Consider the following 19,899-nt stretch of genomic DNA (forward strand, 5'->3'; position numbering starts at 1 on the left):
TAAAAAAAGAATAGGAACACTTTTTAGACAAAGAATTGGAAAACTAATGTAAAAATGTGTGAAACAATATTTGTCTGAAAAAATAATATCACAAGAGAGTTACTTCATCCATGCCTGAAGTGGATTTTCTGCAGAAATACCTGCAGTTATTTGAAATGAAGCGATCATAAATATAGGGCTGACAGTTCTCAGATCACAGCTACAAACATTCTACAGCCACAGTCACAGTGCAACATATCAGGAGCCCACATCTCTTTTCAATTGACTGCTAAGATCTCGATGATATTTATGTATTTGTACTATCTGTACTGTCTTTTGAACGCAGTTGTGGCAAATACATAAACTAAACATGCAATATGATAGAGAATATATTTCTTAGAGCTTCACTTTTTTATCCCTCAGTGTGTGTAAAGTGTATGAGCTCATAAATCTTGAGGAGGATCAGTTGCTGTTGAGCATTAAAATGTAACTGTTTTTTTATTTTTCCTCTTTGTTTGTGTGTAATGTCCCAATGTGATCCCTGTTTAATCTGTAAGTGGACTCTCATTAAAACTAAACCACGCTTTTAACAATATTACATCAAATTTACTGAATACGTGTTAGCTCAGTACAGTGTGAGCGTTTGTAATGCCTAGGTGACACTGGATTATAGAAACAGCAGAGCCATTTGAAGGCTTAACACTCTGTCTCACACTGAGCTTTAAAACTCTAACAGAATTATTTTACCCAACTAAAAAACTTTTTTACTGTGTCATAGAACTAATTTAGCACGCTGCATCTCATCAACAAGGCAAGGCAAGGCAAGGCAAGTTTATTTGTATAGCACAATTCAACAACAAGGTGATTCAAAGTGCTTTACAGAGACATTAGAAACAAGAACAAATAAAAAGCATGATTTAAAATTGATTAAAACAAGCAAATAAACTAACTAACTAATTAACAAACAAACAAACAAACAAACAAAACAGTATATAAAATCAAAACAGATAAAATCAGAACAGTAGATAAAATCAGTAGTTAAATGTAAGTTTTGAAATTTAAGCTTAAAGTGTGGATTTGGTGCTTTATTCAAATGCAGCTGAGAACAGGTGAGTCTTCAACCTGGATTTAAATAAACTGAGTGTTTCAGCTGATCTGAGGCTTTCTGGGAGTTTGTTCCAGATATAAGGAGCATAAAAGCTGAATGCAGCTTCTCCGTGTCTGGTTCTGACTCTGGGAACTGATAAAAGACCGGATCCAGATGACCTGAGGGATCTGGAAGGTTCATACTGGGTCAGGAGGTCATTGATGTATTTTGGTCCTAAACCATTCAGAGCTTTATAGGCCAGCATCAGAACTTTAAAGTCTATCCTCTGATGGACAGGCAGCCAGTGTAAGGACCTCAGAGCTGGACTGATGTGGTCCACTTTTTTGGTCTTAGTGAGGACTCGAGCAGCAGAGTTCTGAATGAGCTGTAGTTGTCTGACTGATTTTTTAGGTAGACCTGTAAAGATGCTGTTACAGTAATCAAGCCTACTAAAGATGAATGCATGGACTAGTTTTTCCAGGTCCTGTTGAGACATCAGATCTTTTATCCTTGATATATTCTTGAGGTGATAGTAAGCTGACTTTGTTATTGTCTTAATGTGTTTTTCTAAGTTTAGGTCTGCATCCATCACTACACCCAAATTTCTCGCCTGGTTTGTGGTTTTTAGATGTATAGATTGAAGTTCTCTGGTGACCTGTAATCGTTTTTCTTTGGCGCCAAATACTATTACCTCAGTTTTGTTTTTGTTTAGCTGGAGAAAATTGTGGCACAACCAGTCATTGATTTCCTCAATGCATTTACCAAGAGCCTGTACAGGGCCTCGGTCTCCTGGTGACATTGTGATATATATTTGTGTGTCATCTGCATAGCTGTGATAGTTTATTTTGTTGTTGTTTATAATCTGTGCCAGTGGGAGCATGTAGATGTTAAACAGAAGAGGTCCCAAGATGGAACCTTGGGGAACTCCACATGTGATACTTGTCTGCTCAGATGTGAAGTTACCTATTGATACAAAGTATTTCCTGTTTTCTAAGTATGTTTTGAACCAGTTTAGTACAGTTCCTGAAAGACCTGTCCAGTTCTCCAGTCGTTTGAGTAATATGTTGTGGTCAACTATATCAAATGCTGCACTGAGATCCAGTAAAACTAGGACTGACATTTTTCCACTGTCTGTATTCAGACATATGTCATTAAACACTTTGGTCAGAGCAGTTTCAGTGCTGTGGTTCTGTCTAAAACCTGACTGGAAGGCATCGTAGCAATTATTCTGTTTTAAGAAGTAACTGAGCTGTTGAGAAACTGCTTTTTCAATGATCTTACTTAAAAACGGGAGATTTGAGATCGGCCTGTAGTTGTTCATTTGTGTCTTGTCAAGATTGTCCTTTTTCAGTATAGGTTTGATTACAGCAGTTTTTAGTGATTCTGGAAACACACCTGATAATAAAGAAAAGTTGACGATCTGTAACAGGTCTGACTCTAAAGTCTTTGAGACCTTTTTGAAAAAACTTGTTGGCAGGACATCTAAACAGCAGGAGGAGGAGTTCAGTTGACCTAAGATGTCCTCCAGGTCTTTGCTGTTAATAGGTTGAAACTGTTTCATGGTGTTTAAACAGTTTTTTGGTGGACACAGTACATATCCTGGATCTGCTGTTGATGTACCAATTGCTTGTCTAATTTTTTGGATTTTTTCAGTGAAGAATTTGGCAAAGTCATTGCAGGCCATGGTCGAATGAAGTTCAGCTGCCACTGACACAGGAGGGTTTGTTAGCCTGTCAACTGTAGAAAATAAGACCCGAGCATTATGGCTGTTTTTAGTGATGATGTCAGAGAAGTAGGACCTCCTTGCATTCCTCAGTTGTAAATTATAATTGTGAAGTTTCTCTTTATAAATGTCATAATGAACCTGGAGGTTTGTTTTTCTCCATCTGCGCTCAGCTTTCCTACACTCTCTTTTTTCATTTTTCACCAGTGTGGAGTTTCTCCATGGAGACTTTTTCCTTCCAGAGATAACCTTCACCTTAATGGGAGCAATAGTGTCCATTACATTTAACATGTTAGCATTGAAGCTATTGACGAGCTCATTGACTGACCCTCTGGGCAGGTCAGGTGTTAATGGGAAGACCTGGTTAAAAATTGCACTACTGTGTTCAGTTATACACCGTTTTGTGATCACTGTTGTTGATATATTTGTGTGGGCTGAGATTTTACTTTCAAAGAAAACACAGTAATGATCAGACAGGCCCACATCAGACACAGTAACCTTTGAAATGCTCAGGCCTTTGGAGATCAGTAGGTCAAGAGTGTGTCCTCTATTATGTGTGGCCTCTGTTACATGCTGAGTCAGCCCAAAGTTGCCCAGAGTGTTACTCAGGTCTTTAGTCCCTTTGTCCTGAGGGTTGTCCACATGAATGTTAAAATCCCCAACAATAATTACACAGTCAAAATCAACACAGATCACAGACAGCAGTTCACTGAGGTCATTAAAAAAGTCTGTGCAGTATTTGGGAGGCCTGTAAACATTAAGAAACACAACTTTGGATGGGGCCTTCAGCTGTAAAGCCACATATTCAAAAGACTGAAAACTTCCAGGAGATAGCTGCTTACATTGAAATGATTCATTAAATAAGACAGCAACCCCTCCTCCTCTCCTGCTCGCCCTGACCTCACTGATAAAACTGTAGTTAGGAGGGGTCGTCTCGATGAGAACAGCTCCACTGTTACTTTGGTCCAACCAAGTTTCAGTTAAAAACATAAAATCAAGGCTGTGCTCAGTGATTAAATCATTAATTAAAAATGTTTTCCCAGCTAGAGATCTAATGTTTAATAAAGCCAACTTAAGTGTTTTAGAGGTATTACTTGTCCCCTCGTGTTTGGGAGCAGTCTGTGGCACACAAGGTATGTTTACTATGTTTAAAGATCTTTTAGAGTGCAGCTCTCTGTGTTTTGACCAGGCCACATGTCTCCTGTCACCTAAAAGTACAGAAATTTTAAAACCTTCTAGTAAACAGGGTCCCAGCTTCTCCTGGGAAAAGTCATCACTGCCATAATCCTCACAGCCCGGACCCTTCACACATCACGCATCAGACTGCGGAGACAGGGCATGAAGAGGAACTAAGGGGGGCGAGGCTGGGCAATGTGACTTCGATTGCTCTGTTGAGGGTGGGGCTCGATGGCGAACCTTTGGCCGCTCTGGTGGGGGGTTTATGGGGGACAAAAAGGGATTGGGACGGGGGGTAGATCTGAGCCCAGCATTGACCCGCTCCATCATCACCTCAGTGAATTTCAGGTGTGGGGAGGAGGGAGAAAGGGAGGGGGAGGAGGGTGATGGCCTGTCAGGGGTTTGGGGGACTGGGGAAGGTCGTGGTCCCTTGTCCTGGTCGTTGGTGTTGTTGAGAGAGTTGGAGGCAAATAGGGACCCCTCTTCTTGCCTTAGATGTCTCTCCTTTCTGAGGCTCTTCCTCAGATGCCATGGATGTCTCTCCTTTCTGAGGCTCTTCCCGGGTGGGGGCAAATGGAGCTCCTCTTCAAGGTTTCTGCTGGGCTTTGTCTGTTCTTGGAGTTCTGTTTGTTCCTCTTTATGAGATAACTCCTCGTTTATCTCAGCCTTGGCACCAAGCACGGATGGATGACGTATGAAATAAAACAAGTTGGAGGTGAACAGTTTCACCCCTGACTTGTTAAAATTAAATCCATTTGCTTTGAACAGATGCCTGCGTTCCCAAAAAATATTAAAGTTGTCGATAAAGTGCACTGAGTGGTCAGCACATGCTGATATAAGCCATTTATTCAGTGTAAACAACCTGCTGAAGCTCTCGTCTCCTCCTCTGACCGGCGGTACAGGTCCACTGATGAATACAGCTGCATTCAGAGAGTTTACAGTATTTAATAATCCAGTAAAGTCCCGTTTCAGAACCTCCGACTGTTGTTTGGACACATCGTTTGACCCTGTATGCAGAACAATGTTTGTCACAGTTGGATATTCATCTGCAATTTGAAGAATTCTCTCCTTCAGGTTGTTGACCATATCGTTAGGAAAGCAGAGGACTTTAGTGTTCTTACCGCACATCCTTTGTACATCCTTTACGGCAGAGTCACCCACAATCAGAGTTTCAGGCCTAGCCTTTAGCTTTCCCTGTGGCCTTTCACTTTTTAACAGATTTTCAGACCTTATTTCGCTGCTTTTAGATGGATGGTTGTCCGATATAGATCCAGGGTCCTTTGATAGTGGAGCAAATCTGTTCTGCAGTTTCACATTCAGTTGTTTTGGAGGTTTGTTGTTAACCTTCCTATTCACGGTTGTCCAGTCCTGTTTCCTCCCGTATACAGGGGTAGAAGAGCTTCTCTGTCTCGTAGGAAGTGAAGGCCAGTCGGTTTCAGAGATTTCAGCTCGCTGTGCCCTGCCTGTGATACGTCCTCCCCCTTCCAGGAGACATGATTTATGTCTTGGTTTTGCACCAAGACAGTCTAAGGGGGGATTATCACTTGAGGATTTATAATAATGCACAGAGTCTACTTTCTTGGTCATGTTATCTGTGCTCCTTAGCTGTGTACTAGCTTGCTCATCGCCATTGTTTTGAATCAAAGGCAAGGTTGTTTCATTTCCACACAGTCCATTTACCTCCACGTTTACTTCTAAGCGATGAATTTTTGTCTCCAGTACTGCAATCTTCTGCAGGAGGCTGTGGTAGTCATCTGTGGAGAGGGAAGGCATCTTGTTGCTAGTTAGCCTAGCGGTTAGCACCTTTCCAGGCTATTGAGGCTGCTCGGTGCCCAGACGCTGTAATCAGGCTTCAGCTGTGTCTAGGCCACAGACACACGAAGCGCTGAGGACAAGGTAACCATAAAATGTTGCTGTTTCTGTTAAGAACACTCTAGTCCTAATGATCTACAAGTGTCCAGAAGTTATCGCAGGTAAGCTCACACGGAAAAAAAAAAAAAAAAAAAAAAAAAAAAAAAAAAGCTAATGTTAGCATGCTAATGTTAGCATGCTAATGTTAGCACCTTGTCACTTGACAACCATCTTGAAACCCCTCGGGGTTATTGGCAGTTTTTTGAAGCAATATCTTAAAGATCGATTATAAATATATTGATCAATCATAGAATATATGTATATATGCACCACATCTCCTCCTTAACAGTTTGGCCTATCTGAACAGAAGTTTGCATGATCATCACAGAGATTATTAACATCTTTTTTTTTTTTTAAGATTTATTATATATCCCAAATCGTTTGATTTTAGTATGTATTATATTCATCTTATCATCCTCCCACGAATTTGGTGTTATATTTGCCGTTTGTTGCAAAAGTCATACTCAACCCATATCACTCATGTAGCTTAAAGATCATCAAATTTTCTGACCGCCACAGAATTTTGTTTGAGTTGCCACTAAATGCAATATGAAGAATTAGAAATAAAGTCCTTAAATATCACAGAGAAACAGCTAAACAAACAACAATTCATTCAAGTAAAGTCGAAGACTTTTTGGACGATCATCAGGCCTGCACAGACCCTACAGCAAGTACTGCTAAACCTTAGGTTAAACTTCAATTTCAAAATGTTTTGTGGATGTTGGCAATCATTACTGTGTTATATACAGAATAATATAAATTAATTACAACGGAGGCAGCAGTTTGAGGTTAAATAATGACCCTGTGGGTAACTGACAGCCTGGATGTGAATCCAGTAGGGTACAATGTGTATTACAATTGGGACTGTGAATTATTGACCAGTAATAATGGTCATTTTTACTGGCCATACCAACATTATGACATTCCATGTAAACGTCACAACCAAGGTTTACAGATGAATTTTAGTTGTCTTTAAAACTGAACAAGTTTCTCTTTAGCCTGACTATGTAGCTTGCGGGGAAAATAAACAATACACATATGTATTTATTATCACAATATGAAGTAGTATAATTAAAGACAATAAGCAAAATGAAATAACTTAACCAGGCATGTCTGTGCCGCTCAGACACTGACAGAAATAATTAACAGTTATTACTTTACTTTTACATTACTTTTTATAAAAATAATGGACTAACACAAACATTTTGAGATAAAACTACTGACATTTTTGATACAAAATGCCTGGTACAGGGATACTGAATGACAGTTCAGGATCTCTTTAATGCCTTCTTGCCAGTATCCACTTTGCTTGTTTGAGTTTTGCTTTTGGCTAGCGCATGGAGACAAGGAGTCACTTTCACACTATACCATTCAGATGTGGGTGGACCTAAAAGTGCACCGATAAGATCCATTCTCAGCAGTGTAATAAGCTACTCCCTATTGGTCCTTTAAATCTTCACAGTACTGTATCTTTCTGAGGAATGCCTCAAGCCAAGATAGCACTTAATTAACCAGCTGCTGACAGTCTCATGTTTCATGTTGCAACCATGAGTCATTCTTTGACTGTGAAGTCAAGTGATAACCTCAAGGACTACAAATGAAGCTGATGCTGAAGTGCCAATAAGTTCTTCTAACCCTCTAATAGCCATTTCAAATGCTCTATCTGACATCACTTTTAGTTTCTGGTATTAGTTATTCTATTAGACTGTGTGCAGTTGATACAGTTGGCCTGTTGCACTAGTACAGCATCTGGATTTATGTTGTTAACCAAGGTTTCTAGCATCATCATAGCTTCAGGTGATAAAAAACACATTTTATGGTTTCAATAAAAGTCCAAAACCAGTTGACAATGTCATAGCAGCTACATAAAAATGTTATATAGAGTCTAAGGTGAATAACGATTCTCACAAACAGTCAACTGTGACAGGTGCTCTATGTTGTTAAGCTAAGTAAATCAAAAGACATGTTATTTTCTGTGTCTTTGTGTAGTTAAAGCAGCAGCTGGACTCCCCTGGCATCATTGTTGCTGAAGTTTGCAGGAACTGGCTAAATTTGGCCCCGGTGGTTTGATTGTTTAAAGCACAGGCTGTAAACAGTCATATACAGGAGACTTTTGAACAGCTAGAAAGGTGAGAGGTTGGTGACAAGAAAACTCATGAAACATGGCACGGCGAAATAAATTGTGACCTTCAGAAATACAACTGGCTTGAAATAAAAACGATGAGGAGGTGGCAACACTTTTGAAAGAAGTTGCTATGAAAGAGAAAAGTCAAACTGAAGACAAAAATAAAATCCTTGAAAACATTATGAAAATATCTTTAGAAAAAACTTTTTTACTTGTTGTTTCATTGGTGACACTTGACTGTTTTCTTCTCTGTTGATTACAGTCAGATAATTAATCACATTACCTGAAATGTAACCTGATTTAAGGCCAGTTACATACTGATAACTATGTGACTTGACAAGTAAATTAAAATCTACTAGCTTCTTCTCCCTCTGGTTTTCTCAAAAATGCTTTACAACTAAATGTACGGCAGCTAGGACTAGGATTTGTTTGTGCTGTGTGAACGCATTTGGGCTCATTTCAGTTTAAATGACAAATCTTTCTTGTTAAACTCCTTTAGTCGTTGCGATTGTCTTTCCAAATTTAAAACTCAGTTTTCAGCCAAACAACATGAATCACAGCAATGTGTTGCAACGTGCGCCTGGGAGTAAGCAGTCCTCACACTCATCTCCCTTTACTGCTGTCTTGTGAACAGAGACGTGGAGAAACAAGAACCTTTGTCTGCCTACCCTGAGGGAGCAGATACAACTTCACAGCTAAAGAATGACTTGATTCTGAGAGGAGCTTGCTCTTTATTTTGGTTTGTCTATTTTTCTAACTTCTTCCTGTTTGCTAACCAATTTTCTAACCACAGACTTCTACTGTTTTGGTCAAAACCAGTTAGACATTAGTCTCACCTCCATTCTGAAAGAGTTATTCTGTGCTGTTGTGCGGCACCCAGCAAAATCAGGTGTGTGTGTTACCACACATGAACAACACCCATCTGAAAAATGTTTGTCCTGAACTCTCTGTACTGAAACTGTGGGGGCTGCTTTCCTGTTGGATTACTATAAAATATGTTTCCTTGTGATTCTTTCTGAAATCCAGTCAAGGAGCTCCCTGCACAAGAAAGCCCAACAGCGTCTCTTCTTTCTGAGAAGACTGAGAAAGGCCCGGCTTCCACCACCGATCCTGACCACCTTCTATAGAGGAACTATTGAGAGCATCCTGAGCGGCTGCATCACTGTCTGGTTTGGGAGCTGTGCCATATCAGACCGCAAGACCCTACAGCGGATAGTGGGAACAGCAGAGAAGATCATCGGGGTCTCTCTACCCTCTATTGAGGACATCTACACCACACGCTGCATTCGCAAAGCCACCAGCATTGTGGCTGATCGGACACACCCCTCTCACACACTCTTTACACTCCTGCCATCTGGAAAAAGGTACCGAAGCATTCGGGCACGCACATCCAGACTGTGCAACAGCTTTTTTCCACAAGCCATCCGTCTCCTTAGCAAAAAGGGACTGACTGATAAACACGCACACACACACATACACTAACATTATCACTCAGCTTAACTCAAATACCTCAAAACATTGAGACTGGACTGACTAACCAACACAAGCGCAAACACACTGACCTACACCACCAAACCATCGCACACACCAACCTGTAAATGCTCTTTTGCACAATATTATTACTAGATATATTATATATTATTATTTTTTTTGCACTAACTTGTCTTGTAGCACCTTGGTTCCTGGAGGAACGTTGTTTCGCCTCACTGTGTATTTTTAAACTGTATATGGTTGAAGTGACAGCATGGGGTTGTGAAATCACAGTGGTGTTTCTGTTTATAATACACTCTTATTATCCTTGTAGTGTAGTTAAGGACGTAGCCACTTACTTTATCAGATTGCAGTATATTACACATGTCATACACTCACTGGCTGCTTCATCAGGTACACCTGTTTAGCTGCTTGTTAATACAAATATCTAATTAGAATTAGTCATGTGGATGTGGTTGAGACAACCTGGTTAAATTCAAATGGTAATTTACACGACTTTAAACGTGGCATAGTTGTTGAAGCCATCTCAGGGTTTACAGAGAAAGATCTGAAAAGAGAAAATATCAAGTGACCTGCAGCTCTCTGGGGTCTCTGGCTCTTTGATACTAGATCTTAGGAATGGCCAGACTGCTTCAAGCTGACAGGAACGCAATAGTAACTCGAATTCTCACTTGTTAAAATCAGGATATGTTGAAAAGCATCTTTGAATGCACAACATGAACTTTGTAGCAGATGCGCTACAGCAGCAGAAAACCACACTGGGTGCTAATCTTTTCAGCTAAGAACAGGAAACTGAGACTACACATGGGCTAACCAAGATTGTACAAGACTGGAAAAAATGTTGTTTTCAGGTTTCAATTTGTGGTGCAACATTTAGATGGTTGGGTCAGATTTGACATAAAAAGAAATAAAAACATGGATCTACCGGGCCAACAAGCTGCTGGTTGCTCCATAGACACCCTGTTGCAATCCAGTAGAGAGGGAGATTTGCATCATGCATATGCAGCTGAGAAATCTGTGTGATAGTGTTATATCAATACGCATCAAAATCCCTGAGGAATGATTCCATCATGTAGTTGGATCAATCTATGAATCTATGTAAAATTAAGGCAGTTCTGAAAGCAAAAGAGAGTCCAACCTGGTAGCAAAATGTACCTAATAAAGTGGCCGGTAAGTATATGCAACATGCAGTAGGCAGTAGTATAACATGTAGAAGGATGAAGCCCTTCTTATGCAGATAAAACTCTGCTGTAAAAGACTCTTTTTATGCACATTATTTCTTCACTATCCAAATTATTGAATCCTGGTGTTTCAATCACTTCCATGTTCACAGATGTATGAAATCAAGCACCTAGTGATGCAGACTGCTTCTGCGAGTATTTGTGAAAGAATGGGTCACTCTCAGCTGCTTAGTGAATTCCTGTGTGGATGTACAACAAGTCCACTCGTGAAAGTTCCTCACTACTAAATATTCCACAGTCAACTGTTAGTGGTGTTATAACAAAGTGAAGTGATTGGGAAAGACAGCAAGTCAGCCATGAAGTGGTGGACAATGTAAAATCTCAGAGCAGGGTCAACAGATGCCCAGGAGCAGAGTGTGCAGATGTCGCTAACTTGCTGCAGAGTCAGTCGCTACAGACCTCCAAGCTTCATGTAAGCTTCAGATGAGCTCAAAAACAGTGCGTAGAGAACTTCATGGGCTTCACTGGTCAAGCAGCATGCATCTAAGCCTTACATCACCAAGAGCAATGCAAACTTTGGGTGCAGTGGTGTAAAGCATGCCACCACTGGACTCTAGGGCAGTGGACACATGTTCTCTGGAGTGATGGAACAGGCTACTCCACTGGTAATCCAATGAACGAGTCTGGATTTGTTAGCAATTTCATGCTCCCAACTATATGGGAACAGTTTGAGGATGACCCTCTTCCTGTTCCAACATGACTGCACACCAGTCCATAAAGCAAAGTCCATAAAGATATGGATGAGATGGTTTGGTGTGGAAGAACGTGACTGGCCTGCACAGAGTCCAGACCTCAAGTCAATGGAACACCTTTCGAATGAATTAGAGCATATAATCACTGTGAAGGCAGACAAATACTTTTTTTTGCATTTACTGTTTAACTTGTTTCTATTTCTATTCTGTTTTTCCATGACATATGTTCCTAAAAAACAAAAACAAAAAATGACAAAAATGACAGACTGACCGAACAAATAAACAAAGCCCAGTGGAAGAGTCTTTGGTTTAATGCCTGCTAGTGAGGTTGCTGACTTTTTTTTAGGCTCAACTCAAAATCTCAGACTTCAAAAGTGTTGATAGATTTGCTTTCACAATGTGCAACTTCCAATCCCAGAATTTCTGATTTAAAGAAGATTTGGGAGAATACCAGGCAATGTCAGACTTTATGTAAACAAACCATGTACCTGTTAGTCTGGTTAATTCATTAGTGGTGATATGTCTACTGCTGCTTTGAAATTTTACTACAGAAAAGTACAATAGGTCATTTAACTAACCTTTACTGCCCTTTCTTGAAATGACAAGGCCACGCACCAAACACATAAAAGAAAAAAGGTGTGTGAGTTAGTTGCAGCTTTTATGCCAAAATATGGGAGGATATAATCTGAGTAAGATAAAACAGAGTTGTGAACTTCTGGTGAACTTACATGCACAGATTAGTAGAGGAAGCAACATATACAAAGCAAGAAGACTACGTCACTTTATGTCCTCCTCCACAGGAAGCTTTCTGCAGCCCACAGCCTAGATCGGAAATTCTATTTTTGTAGGTTTGCCACATCACGACAGGCAGGAAGACATGCTTCAGAGGTTTATTTGGAAGCGTTGTTTCAGTCAGGCTTGACCACATTGTTTTATAACAGGAACTTGCTGAAATTAGGGTTTTCTTTAAAGACCCGGGAGTTAATAAATAAAAACGTGGAAGTGGAAGGAAACCAAATTGGTTTAGAGTTTATCTAAGCAACAAGAGAGTGGTTTTACGTCTTAAGTCTAGAGCTTAACAACTGTAGTTGCATTTTAACCACATAATTGTATAACTTTAGAGGCAGTCTAACGCACACTCAGTTGAATAGCTGGCTGACATGTTTAGGATATTACTCGGTCAACTGTCTGATAAAGATGATTTTATAGCTCACAAGAGAGAATACACAATAGATGTAAAGCTGAAGAGAAAAGCAGCATAAGAAATGTGGCACACACTGCCCTCTGCAGACTGTGGGTTGTCTTTTCAAAAAATGTCCTTAATGTACATATCCAACATATTGTAAAAGGTGTGAAACACAATGTAAGCATAACAGATGTAGACATAAAACAAATGCTTTCATTCACAGCTTGTCTTTTCCTTTTAGCTGCCACCAGGATGCTGTGTCAAACAAACAAATGTTAAACAAATGACAACGGAGTAGGGAAGGCACACATGTACCAGGGATGTTATAGATCTGACTCTGATTTTGCAAAATTAAAATATGGAAAATTTCTGTATACTTGTCTTGTTAATTGATTATTTTGATCCTACACAACATGTAACACCCACTCAGACATTTCATCAGTATGCGCTCTCATACTGAGCCACAAGTGTCACTTAATATTCTCTTTTTACTACATTAAGCGAGCCATTTTTAAACTCTGTTTTTGCTCATCTTAAGTAATTTCAATTGTTTTGGTGTCAGACTGATTTTTAACTTTAACACATTTATTTGGTTGTATTCTGCTTCACTTATTAAATCTATTGGTTATGTGTAAGTTAAAAATTTCTTCTGACTGAATGACTAAAATTTAGCATGGAGCAGTCAGCTGCTAGGGACAATCAGTACAATTAAGATAAAGCCACTTGACAATGACCTATAAATTATTCATTAACCTCTGTTGTTACGGACATCTTAGCAGAGAATCCGTTTTAAATAATTTTAGGCACTTTGTTACTTGAAACCTGTTACAAATTTGTTCCAATCTCTTTAGTTGAATCTTTGGAAAATGCCAAAGACACCACAGTCTGATAGACATAAATAGAATTTTTGCAGGAACAAGATGATTCTCAAAGAGCTGTTACAGGACCTGACACAGGACCTTCTGTTCATCCATCTACTGCTCACTGAAACCTCATCAGAAGCTTCATCAGGAGAACCGTCACCATGTTTCTCTTCTTAAGAAATGCCAAGGTATACAAAATTACACAAGAACTGCGCTGAGAACCAGTGTAAATACAAAACAGACTTATGGAGTGATCAATCTAGATTTGAAATTTTCCAATCAAATTAGGGTCATACATACAGAAGATGTCAGGAGAGATACAATAGTGAGTGTCTACAGCCGTAAAACATAGTGGCAGCTGTGTCATGGTTTCAGACTGCATTTGAACCAGTCTGTTGGGGAGAAAAGTACCATCAGATTATAATCTATTTCAGTACCATCTGGAAATCATCTGATTGCCAACCGCTTCAATTTTTAGTACAACAATGATCCCCAAACAGTGCCAATACAATAAAAGCAATGCAACACCATCAACCATTGATGGGCCTCCTTAGAGCCCAGATTATTATAGCAGACAAAGAACAGAATAAAAGCCAACACCCAAAGAAGAGCTCCTTCCAGAAGTGTGGAGAACTATTCCAAAAGAAATCACGAGGAGAACTCAGAATGTGTTGAAGAATAAAGCTGGTCATATTTTTGTAGCAAAGTCAGAAATGAGTTTTTCCTAGATGATTACTACACTACATGTTGAACGTTAAATCAGAGAATCAGAAGTGATGGTAAGTTGCAGTCATGCAAGCAGCAGTTATACTTAATGATACATATTGCAACAAATCCACTGGACTAGAATCACAGTTTAACACAGGTTTATATTTTATTTAAAACAGTCATTGTAGAATGCACTCTGTCCTCCATCCACATGAGAACATTTACTCTGCTAATACTGTACGTTGTGACATCTAGGGGGTATATTATTTCCTTGTCTTACAAATGACATTCATCCAAACAAACAAAAATAGTTTTTGTGGAAAAAACCCACAAAGCTACAGAAACATTAACTCTCACGTCAACTACAAAACAATGTCAATCCCCTTTTGTTACTGCAGTTTTAACTTATACTAATAGTCACAATGGCTAAAGGCACAAAGTAACTGTACATATAGTATTTCTGAAATACTTTGGCTTAACTGAATACGAGACTTTTGGTCTGTAACGCAGTAACAGTGACAGTGGATACAGGGTGCAAACTGTGCCAAGAGGCAATTCACAACTACATTCTTACCTGAACCATCTTGAAAAACAAATAAGAAAACTACAGCAGACTTGGCATATTGCACATTGTGTACTGTGATTCAAAGTGCTGCACCAATCTCATCAAGACTCTTCAAATTAAAAACAAGATTTTTTTCTTTTCTTTTTTCCTCCCTCTTCGTCTTGTTCTGATCCGGTGAAATCGATGGCAGTATCTTAATTCTACCTCTTCCAAAATGACTAAACCTTGGAAATCCATCATCTGTCAAAGCACGGAGCAGCGCAAGTATAGTGCATGCTGACTTGGAATGCCCTGTTGGGAATGTTAGACTTTGGGTCCAGCGACGTGGAGATGGTTTGGGTGTTGATGCTCTGGGGGCCGTTGGCAGTGGAGTGGCTGAGGTAGGAGGCAGGCAGGTGGTTAGGGGCTGTGACTGGCTGTGGAGCTTGCTGGGGGTACTGCGCATTTGTTCGGTTGAGGTACTGAGCTGAGGTGTGGTAAGCTGTCTGACCCTGCTGCTGCTGCTGGTTGGGCTGCTGACACTTTTGCTTGTTGGCCTCTTTGACGTCACTGTCATGTGCACTGTGGAAAGAAGGGGCAAAGAGTTGCACTGTTGATTAGCAAAAAGAGTCAATGCTGCACACCGAGTGCTGATGTAAATCTCTTGTATGTGTAAGGTGTGTGCTTCTGTTGTGCTTTGGCTTCTTTTGTTCTGCTGTGCCATTGTGAGGCATCAGTGTCAAAACACTCAAACCTGAAACGCAGCACCTAACTGTCCCAAGTCATTTTAATCAACCGTGTTGAGCGTTCACTTTCATATTCAGCACATATACAAGTCAACTTTGTGCAAGGTTATTGTTAGATACGCACATGAGTAGTTTCTCTGTACATGGGATTAGGTTCTCCCATGCGTAGCCTGTGAGGCGCTGCAGTCGCGGTGGCCATGTAGGTGACAGGTGAAGGATCAGGCGTGAGGCGGCCACACACGCAGCAGCCACCAGTGAAGGTGCAAAACACAAAAAGACATGATCTGAGGAGAAAAAAAAAAAAAGCACCCCAGATTTAACACCCCAAAAACCCCAATCCTCATTTTTACATTTTTTTCTTCATGAAAACAGACATTATGTCCAAAATGAATTTAAAAACTGAGATCTGCTACAGTAGCTGCATTATGGCTTAACAGGAACTACACTAGTTTGCTAAACCATCGGGCATCGATGCTACTTTCACAGACATTTCAAAAGACAAACAGATAAAGACCTAAAATATCTGTGCTAAGCTAAATACTGCGATAGCCAGCATTTGCTAGCTTTAGCTATTGCTAGGTCTGAATGTATTTTCTCAGTAACCCATTTATAACTTAAAATGCCAGACTGAAAATTTTAAATATACATAGAACCAACATGCTATAAAGTAAATTTCTTATTCAAATCATCTAAATTAGCATGTAGAATCTAATTATGATAGATAAGATAAAACTAGCTAAATTGTTGATAACGCTAGATAGCCTTAGAAAGTAGAATTTAGACTGCCATTACTGCAGCTGTTATACTGTATTATTTTAGGATTCAATTAATTTTAGAAGGATAAACACAAAGAACAGTTATTTTCTCACTAGTCATGAATGACAATTAAAGTACATCTTCTCTTTAAAAAACTGGCCAAGCAAACTCAAAGATCAACTTTTGTGGGTGGACACTGTTATTTTCCACTTACATTTCCTTATTATTCTGAATGTGTAGGTATAAATGTTTTATTTAAAAAAAGCAGTTAGTGGAATTTTTTTAAAAAGGTAATATGGAAAGAAATGAGAAAGCAAACCTGTGATAAATAATTTAATTTAACTTTCCCTCAATGTTACAAGACAACATTAAAAAAAAAAGTTAACTTTAAGTTTGAGATTTTAGTGCTATAAAAATTTTGATTCATGCTAAAATATTGATAAAACCTCAAAGTGTTTTTGCCCAAGCCTGCTAGGAGTACTGCACATTTGTCCAGTGTAGGTGCTGAGTTGGGGTGTGGTAAACAGTGGTAAATGTTTTTGAGCTGTTGTGGCTTGGGATGTGGCGTAATTGTTGGAATTGGTTCCAGACACACTGCACTGAATATTTTGGAAAATGCTGATGTACTGGGATTTTCACATGTGACCATCTCTAAGAGGCACCAGTAACTCAAATAACCACTTGATACAACGAAGGCATGCAGAAGAGCATCTGAATGCAGAACACATTGAAACTGGAAACAGATGGACTACAGCAGCAGAAGACCCCACCGGGTGCCACTCCTGCTAACTGAGAACAGGAAACCAAGGCGAAGACTGAGAAAACATTCCCTTGGTTTAATGACACTCAGTTGTTGTTGCGGTGGTGATTTAATGGTGTTGCAGATATGTTCTTGGTGCAATTTGGTGCCCTTATTACTAATTTAGCATTGTTTTGCCTACCTGAGTACAGTTGCTGACTGTACCCATGCCTTTATGGCTGCTCCCAGCTGGAACAAAAGCACGTAACAAACTGGTTTCTTGGACACGACAGTGAATTTATGGTACTTATACGACCTCCACAGTCACCAGATCTAAGTGAATTAGAACACCTTAGGAATGTGGTGGAACAGGAGATTTGCACCATGGAGTAACACTGTGATGCTATCATATCAACATATCAACAACCAAAATCTCGGAGGATTGTTTTCAGCACCATGTTGAAAGCGCCATAAAGATTTGTGGCAGTTCTGAAGCCATATAATCCTACATATGAAACAATGTAGGAGTGAATTCACCAAAAAGGACTTTAAACTAAACTTCCACTAAAAAAAGAAGAAGAATAAACTCTTGCTTTAAAACGATGTAAAGTTATACATTGGTATTTACATGTTAAACCCTAATGTTTAAGGTTAGATATTTAATCTAACATCCTCTGCAATACAATATTTCAAAAATATTATTAGTAATTTGTTCTTTAATATCAGTTGAAATACCAGTGACGTCCCACTGATCATCAGCAATGATGATCAGTGCTGTTTGAGTATTAACAGACGGTGCAAAACTGATAATCAACGTTGATTCAATTTAATGTAGGTTGACAGACGAATAGTGATTTAACTGTTTCAACTACTGTTTGCTATCTGGATAGGCTCTGAGGAGCTTCTGATAACTGGAAAATCAACGTTATCAGCTCCACTAGAAACTGATAATACTGATAAGCAAGACTGCACTGCACAAATACATCCAAAATGCATGGTACCTTGCAAGGAAACCTCAAGAAAGTAATCCACATATTTGGCCATGTATAGTTTAGTCTTTTCCAGGCATGTCATAGGCCAGCCATCATGCAGATCACCCTCATGGACCGCAATAGAGAGGTAGTAGTCTGTAAAATGGGCCGACGTAGGGAGGTACAGGTTCCACTGGAAAGTTTCCAACAGGAGCAGCTCCATATGCAGTAAACCCTGCTTGGTCAGGACCAGGTTCATGGAGCTCATGCAACCCAGGTTGTTTAGTGTTTCCAGCTTTGGCACCCGGTCCTCCCTTTCCTCAAACTTACCTGTAAGCAAAGAACAATCACCCAATCTGTCACACCAATGTGGACACTTACTAGTTAGATGTGTTGAAAAGTGAAGTCAGCTGCACACTTACTGGCCAGAAGAAGACACGAGAGCGAGACCATGTGAAGCTGCTGCACCGTGACGTCATAGCGGTCCATGAAGAGGTCCAGCAGGTAGACGGCCAGGTGCCTGGCCGTAGGACAGAGCCTGAAGCGGTTGCTGACAATGGCTATGAGGTCTGCGAAGTATCGCCTCAAATTGAGCTGAGGGGACTGACCTTTGAAGGAAGGTAACTTGAGCTCCTATGGGACAACGTGTTTTGAGATTTCAAAAAGACACATCTTTCATTGTAACTGAACTAGACTTTAGGTTTATTCTGCTGTAGTCCTATGAGATTACTCAAGCAGCAAGCAATTTAAAGCGAGCAAAGACAAGTTCATGCCTATTAAAATAAGGAATCAATATCGTTTTCAAAAGTAACTCAGATTTCACTATTTACAGTTTTGCACTGCTATTTCAACATCAAAATGTAAAACAGCACGACAGAAGAAGTTACTGATGAATGTGAAGGATGACACTACAGGTAACCTTTCTCATAGTTTTTGCATCATTTTTAGCAGCCACCACATAAATGACCCGGTGTGACTCACTTTGTATCGCAGCGCCTGGTATATATCTGCAGCAAGTTGTCCTTTCCACCATTGGTCCTCCAGCTCCATTTAATACAGTGCTTTGGAAACCTGGCAAAGACAAAACATTGGAATGGCAGTTAATCAACTAAAACGTGTCTCAGAAAGAGCACAGGAAAAAAAAAAAAGCCGCACAATGACACTAAATCTCCAAACACACAGCCATGTCACTTTTCACGACAGCGGATCAGAAGTGGGAACAGTGAAGTCAATCATCTTTCTCTTCTTTTTCTGAGGTGAGAATGTGAAAAGAAACGCGACTCCTGTCTAACCCGAAGCGGAGACTCACCCAGAGAGCACATGTAGTGAAATATTACGGGCAGTTTCACTGAAGAAAACTTCAATTCAAACTAGCCAAACAAGCTCTGCTCGCACTCATTGTTGTAGCTGCTGAGAGTCGGCAACACGAGTCCAAACACTACTGGTGCGTTCAAGTGCTGTTCGAAAAGTTGCGACCCCTCGTGAACAACCAACCGAAAGACAGCCGGGAAAACTGGAGGTGAAATATTACAACCACTACACTACAACCAACCTAGTAGCCGATAAAGTGCAACAGATGTTTTCAATTGAAAGATGTGCATTGTAAAACATTTTGGTGCAACATCTAGCTGTTTAACACAGTTTACCTGTTAGATTTTGTTTTTGATTATCACTTGAAAGCATCATTCCATTGTCTTTACAAGTACTGCACAGGTTGCAACCAATTACAGATAAGCAACAACTGTCAACATCCAATCACTGCAAAGTCTGCTTAGCTGCTTTCCTATTGCAGCCAATGATCAATGAATGGGAATGGCAACATCTAATTTGTGCCCACATCCCAATATTGCAGTTCCTATAGGCTATCTATATTGAATTGTAAAATGTTAAAACGGGCCAAACACAGAAAGCTGGTAAAAGAACAGTTTTCTAGCAGTTTCATTTTTTGTACTGCCCACATT

General features: G+C 39.8%; 1 protein-coding gene across 1 annotated transcript; it reads right to left on the reverse strand.

Annotated features, from left to right (window-relative positions):
• Positions 1-14,329: 14,329 nt before the first annotated feature.
• ccnj (cyclin J) lies at positions 14,330-19,437 on the reverse strand. The gene is made up of 6 exons (XM_085297553.1): positions 19,248-19,437; positions 18,920-19,009; positions 18,361-18,571; positions 17,969-18,268; positions 15,597-15,756; positions 14,330-15,308 (listed from the first exon to the last, which is right to left on the reverse strand). Exons 2-6 carry the CDS (start codon positions 18,986-18,988, stop codon positions 14,984-14,986), a joined length of 1,065 nt encoding a protein of 354 aa, XP_085153679.1. The 5' UTR covers positions 18,989-19,009; positions 19,248-19,437; the 3' UTR covers positions 14,330-14,983.
• Between the last annotated feature and the right edge of the window lie 462 nt (positions 19,438-19,899).

This window comes from Mchenga conophoros, linkage group LG13 (genome assembly GCF_057382185.1).
Source record: "Mchenga conophoros isolate Kocher_MC1m ecotype Shallow Benthic linkage group LG13, M_conophoros_male_GT1.1, whole genome shotgun sequence".
Classification (NCBI taxonomy): domain Eukaryota; kingdom Metazoa; phylum Chordata; class Actinopteri; order Cichliformes; family Cichlidae; genus Mchenga; species Mchenga conophoros.

What these genes read in the sequence shown, in the direction of transcription:
- ccnj (XM_085297553.1), bottom strand. Translation starts at nt 18,988, where the DNA reads ATGGAGCTGGAGGACCAATGGTGGAAAGGACAACTTGCTGCAGATATA. An exon ending in ACCAGGCGCTGCGATACAAA is followed by an intron (nt 18,572 to 18,919) that starts GTGAGTCACACC and finishes GTTGTCCCATAG; the next exon opens with GAGCTCAAGTTACCTTCCTT. An exon ending in TGTACAGAGAAACTACTCAT is followed by an intron (nt 15,309 to 15,596) that starts GTGCGTATCTAA and finishes TTCTTTCCACAG; the next exon opens with TGCACATGACAGTGACGTCA.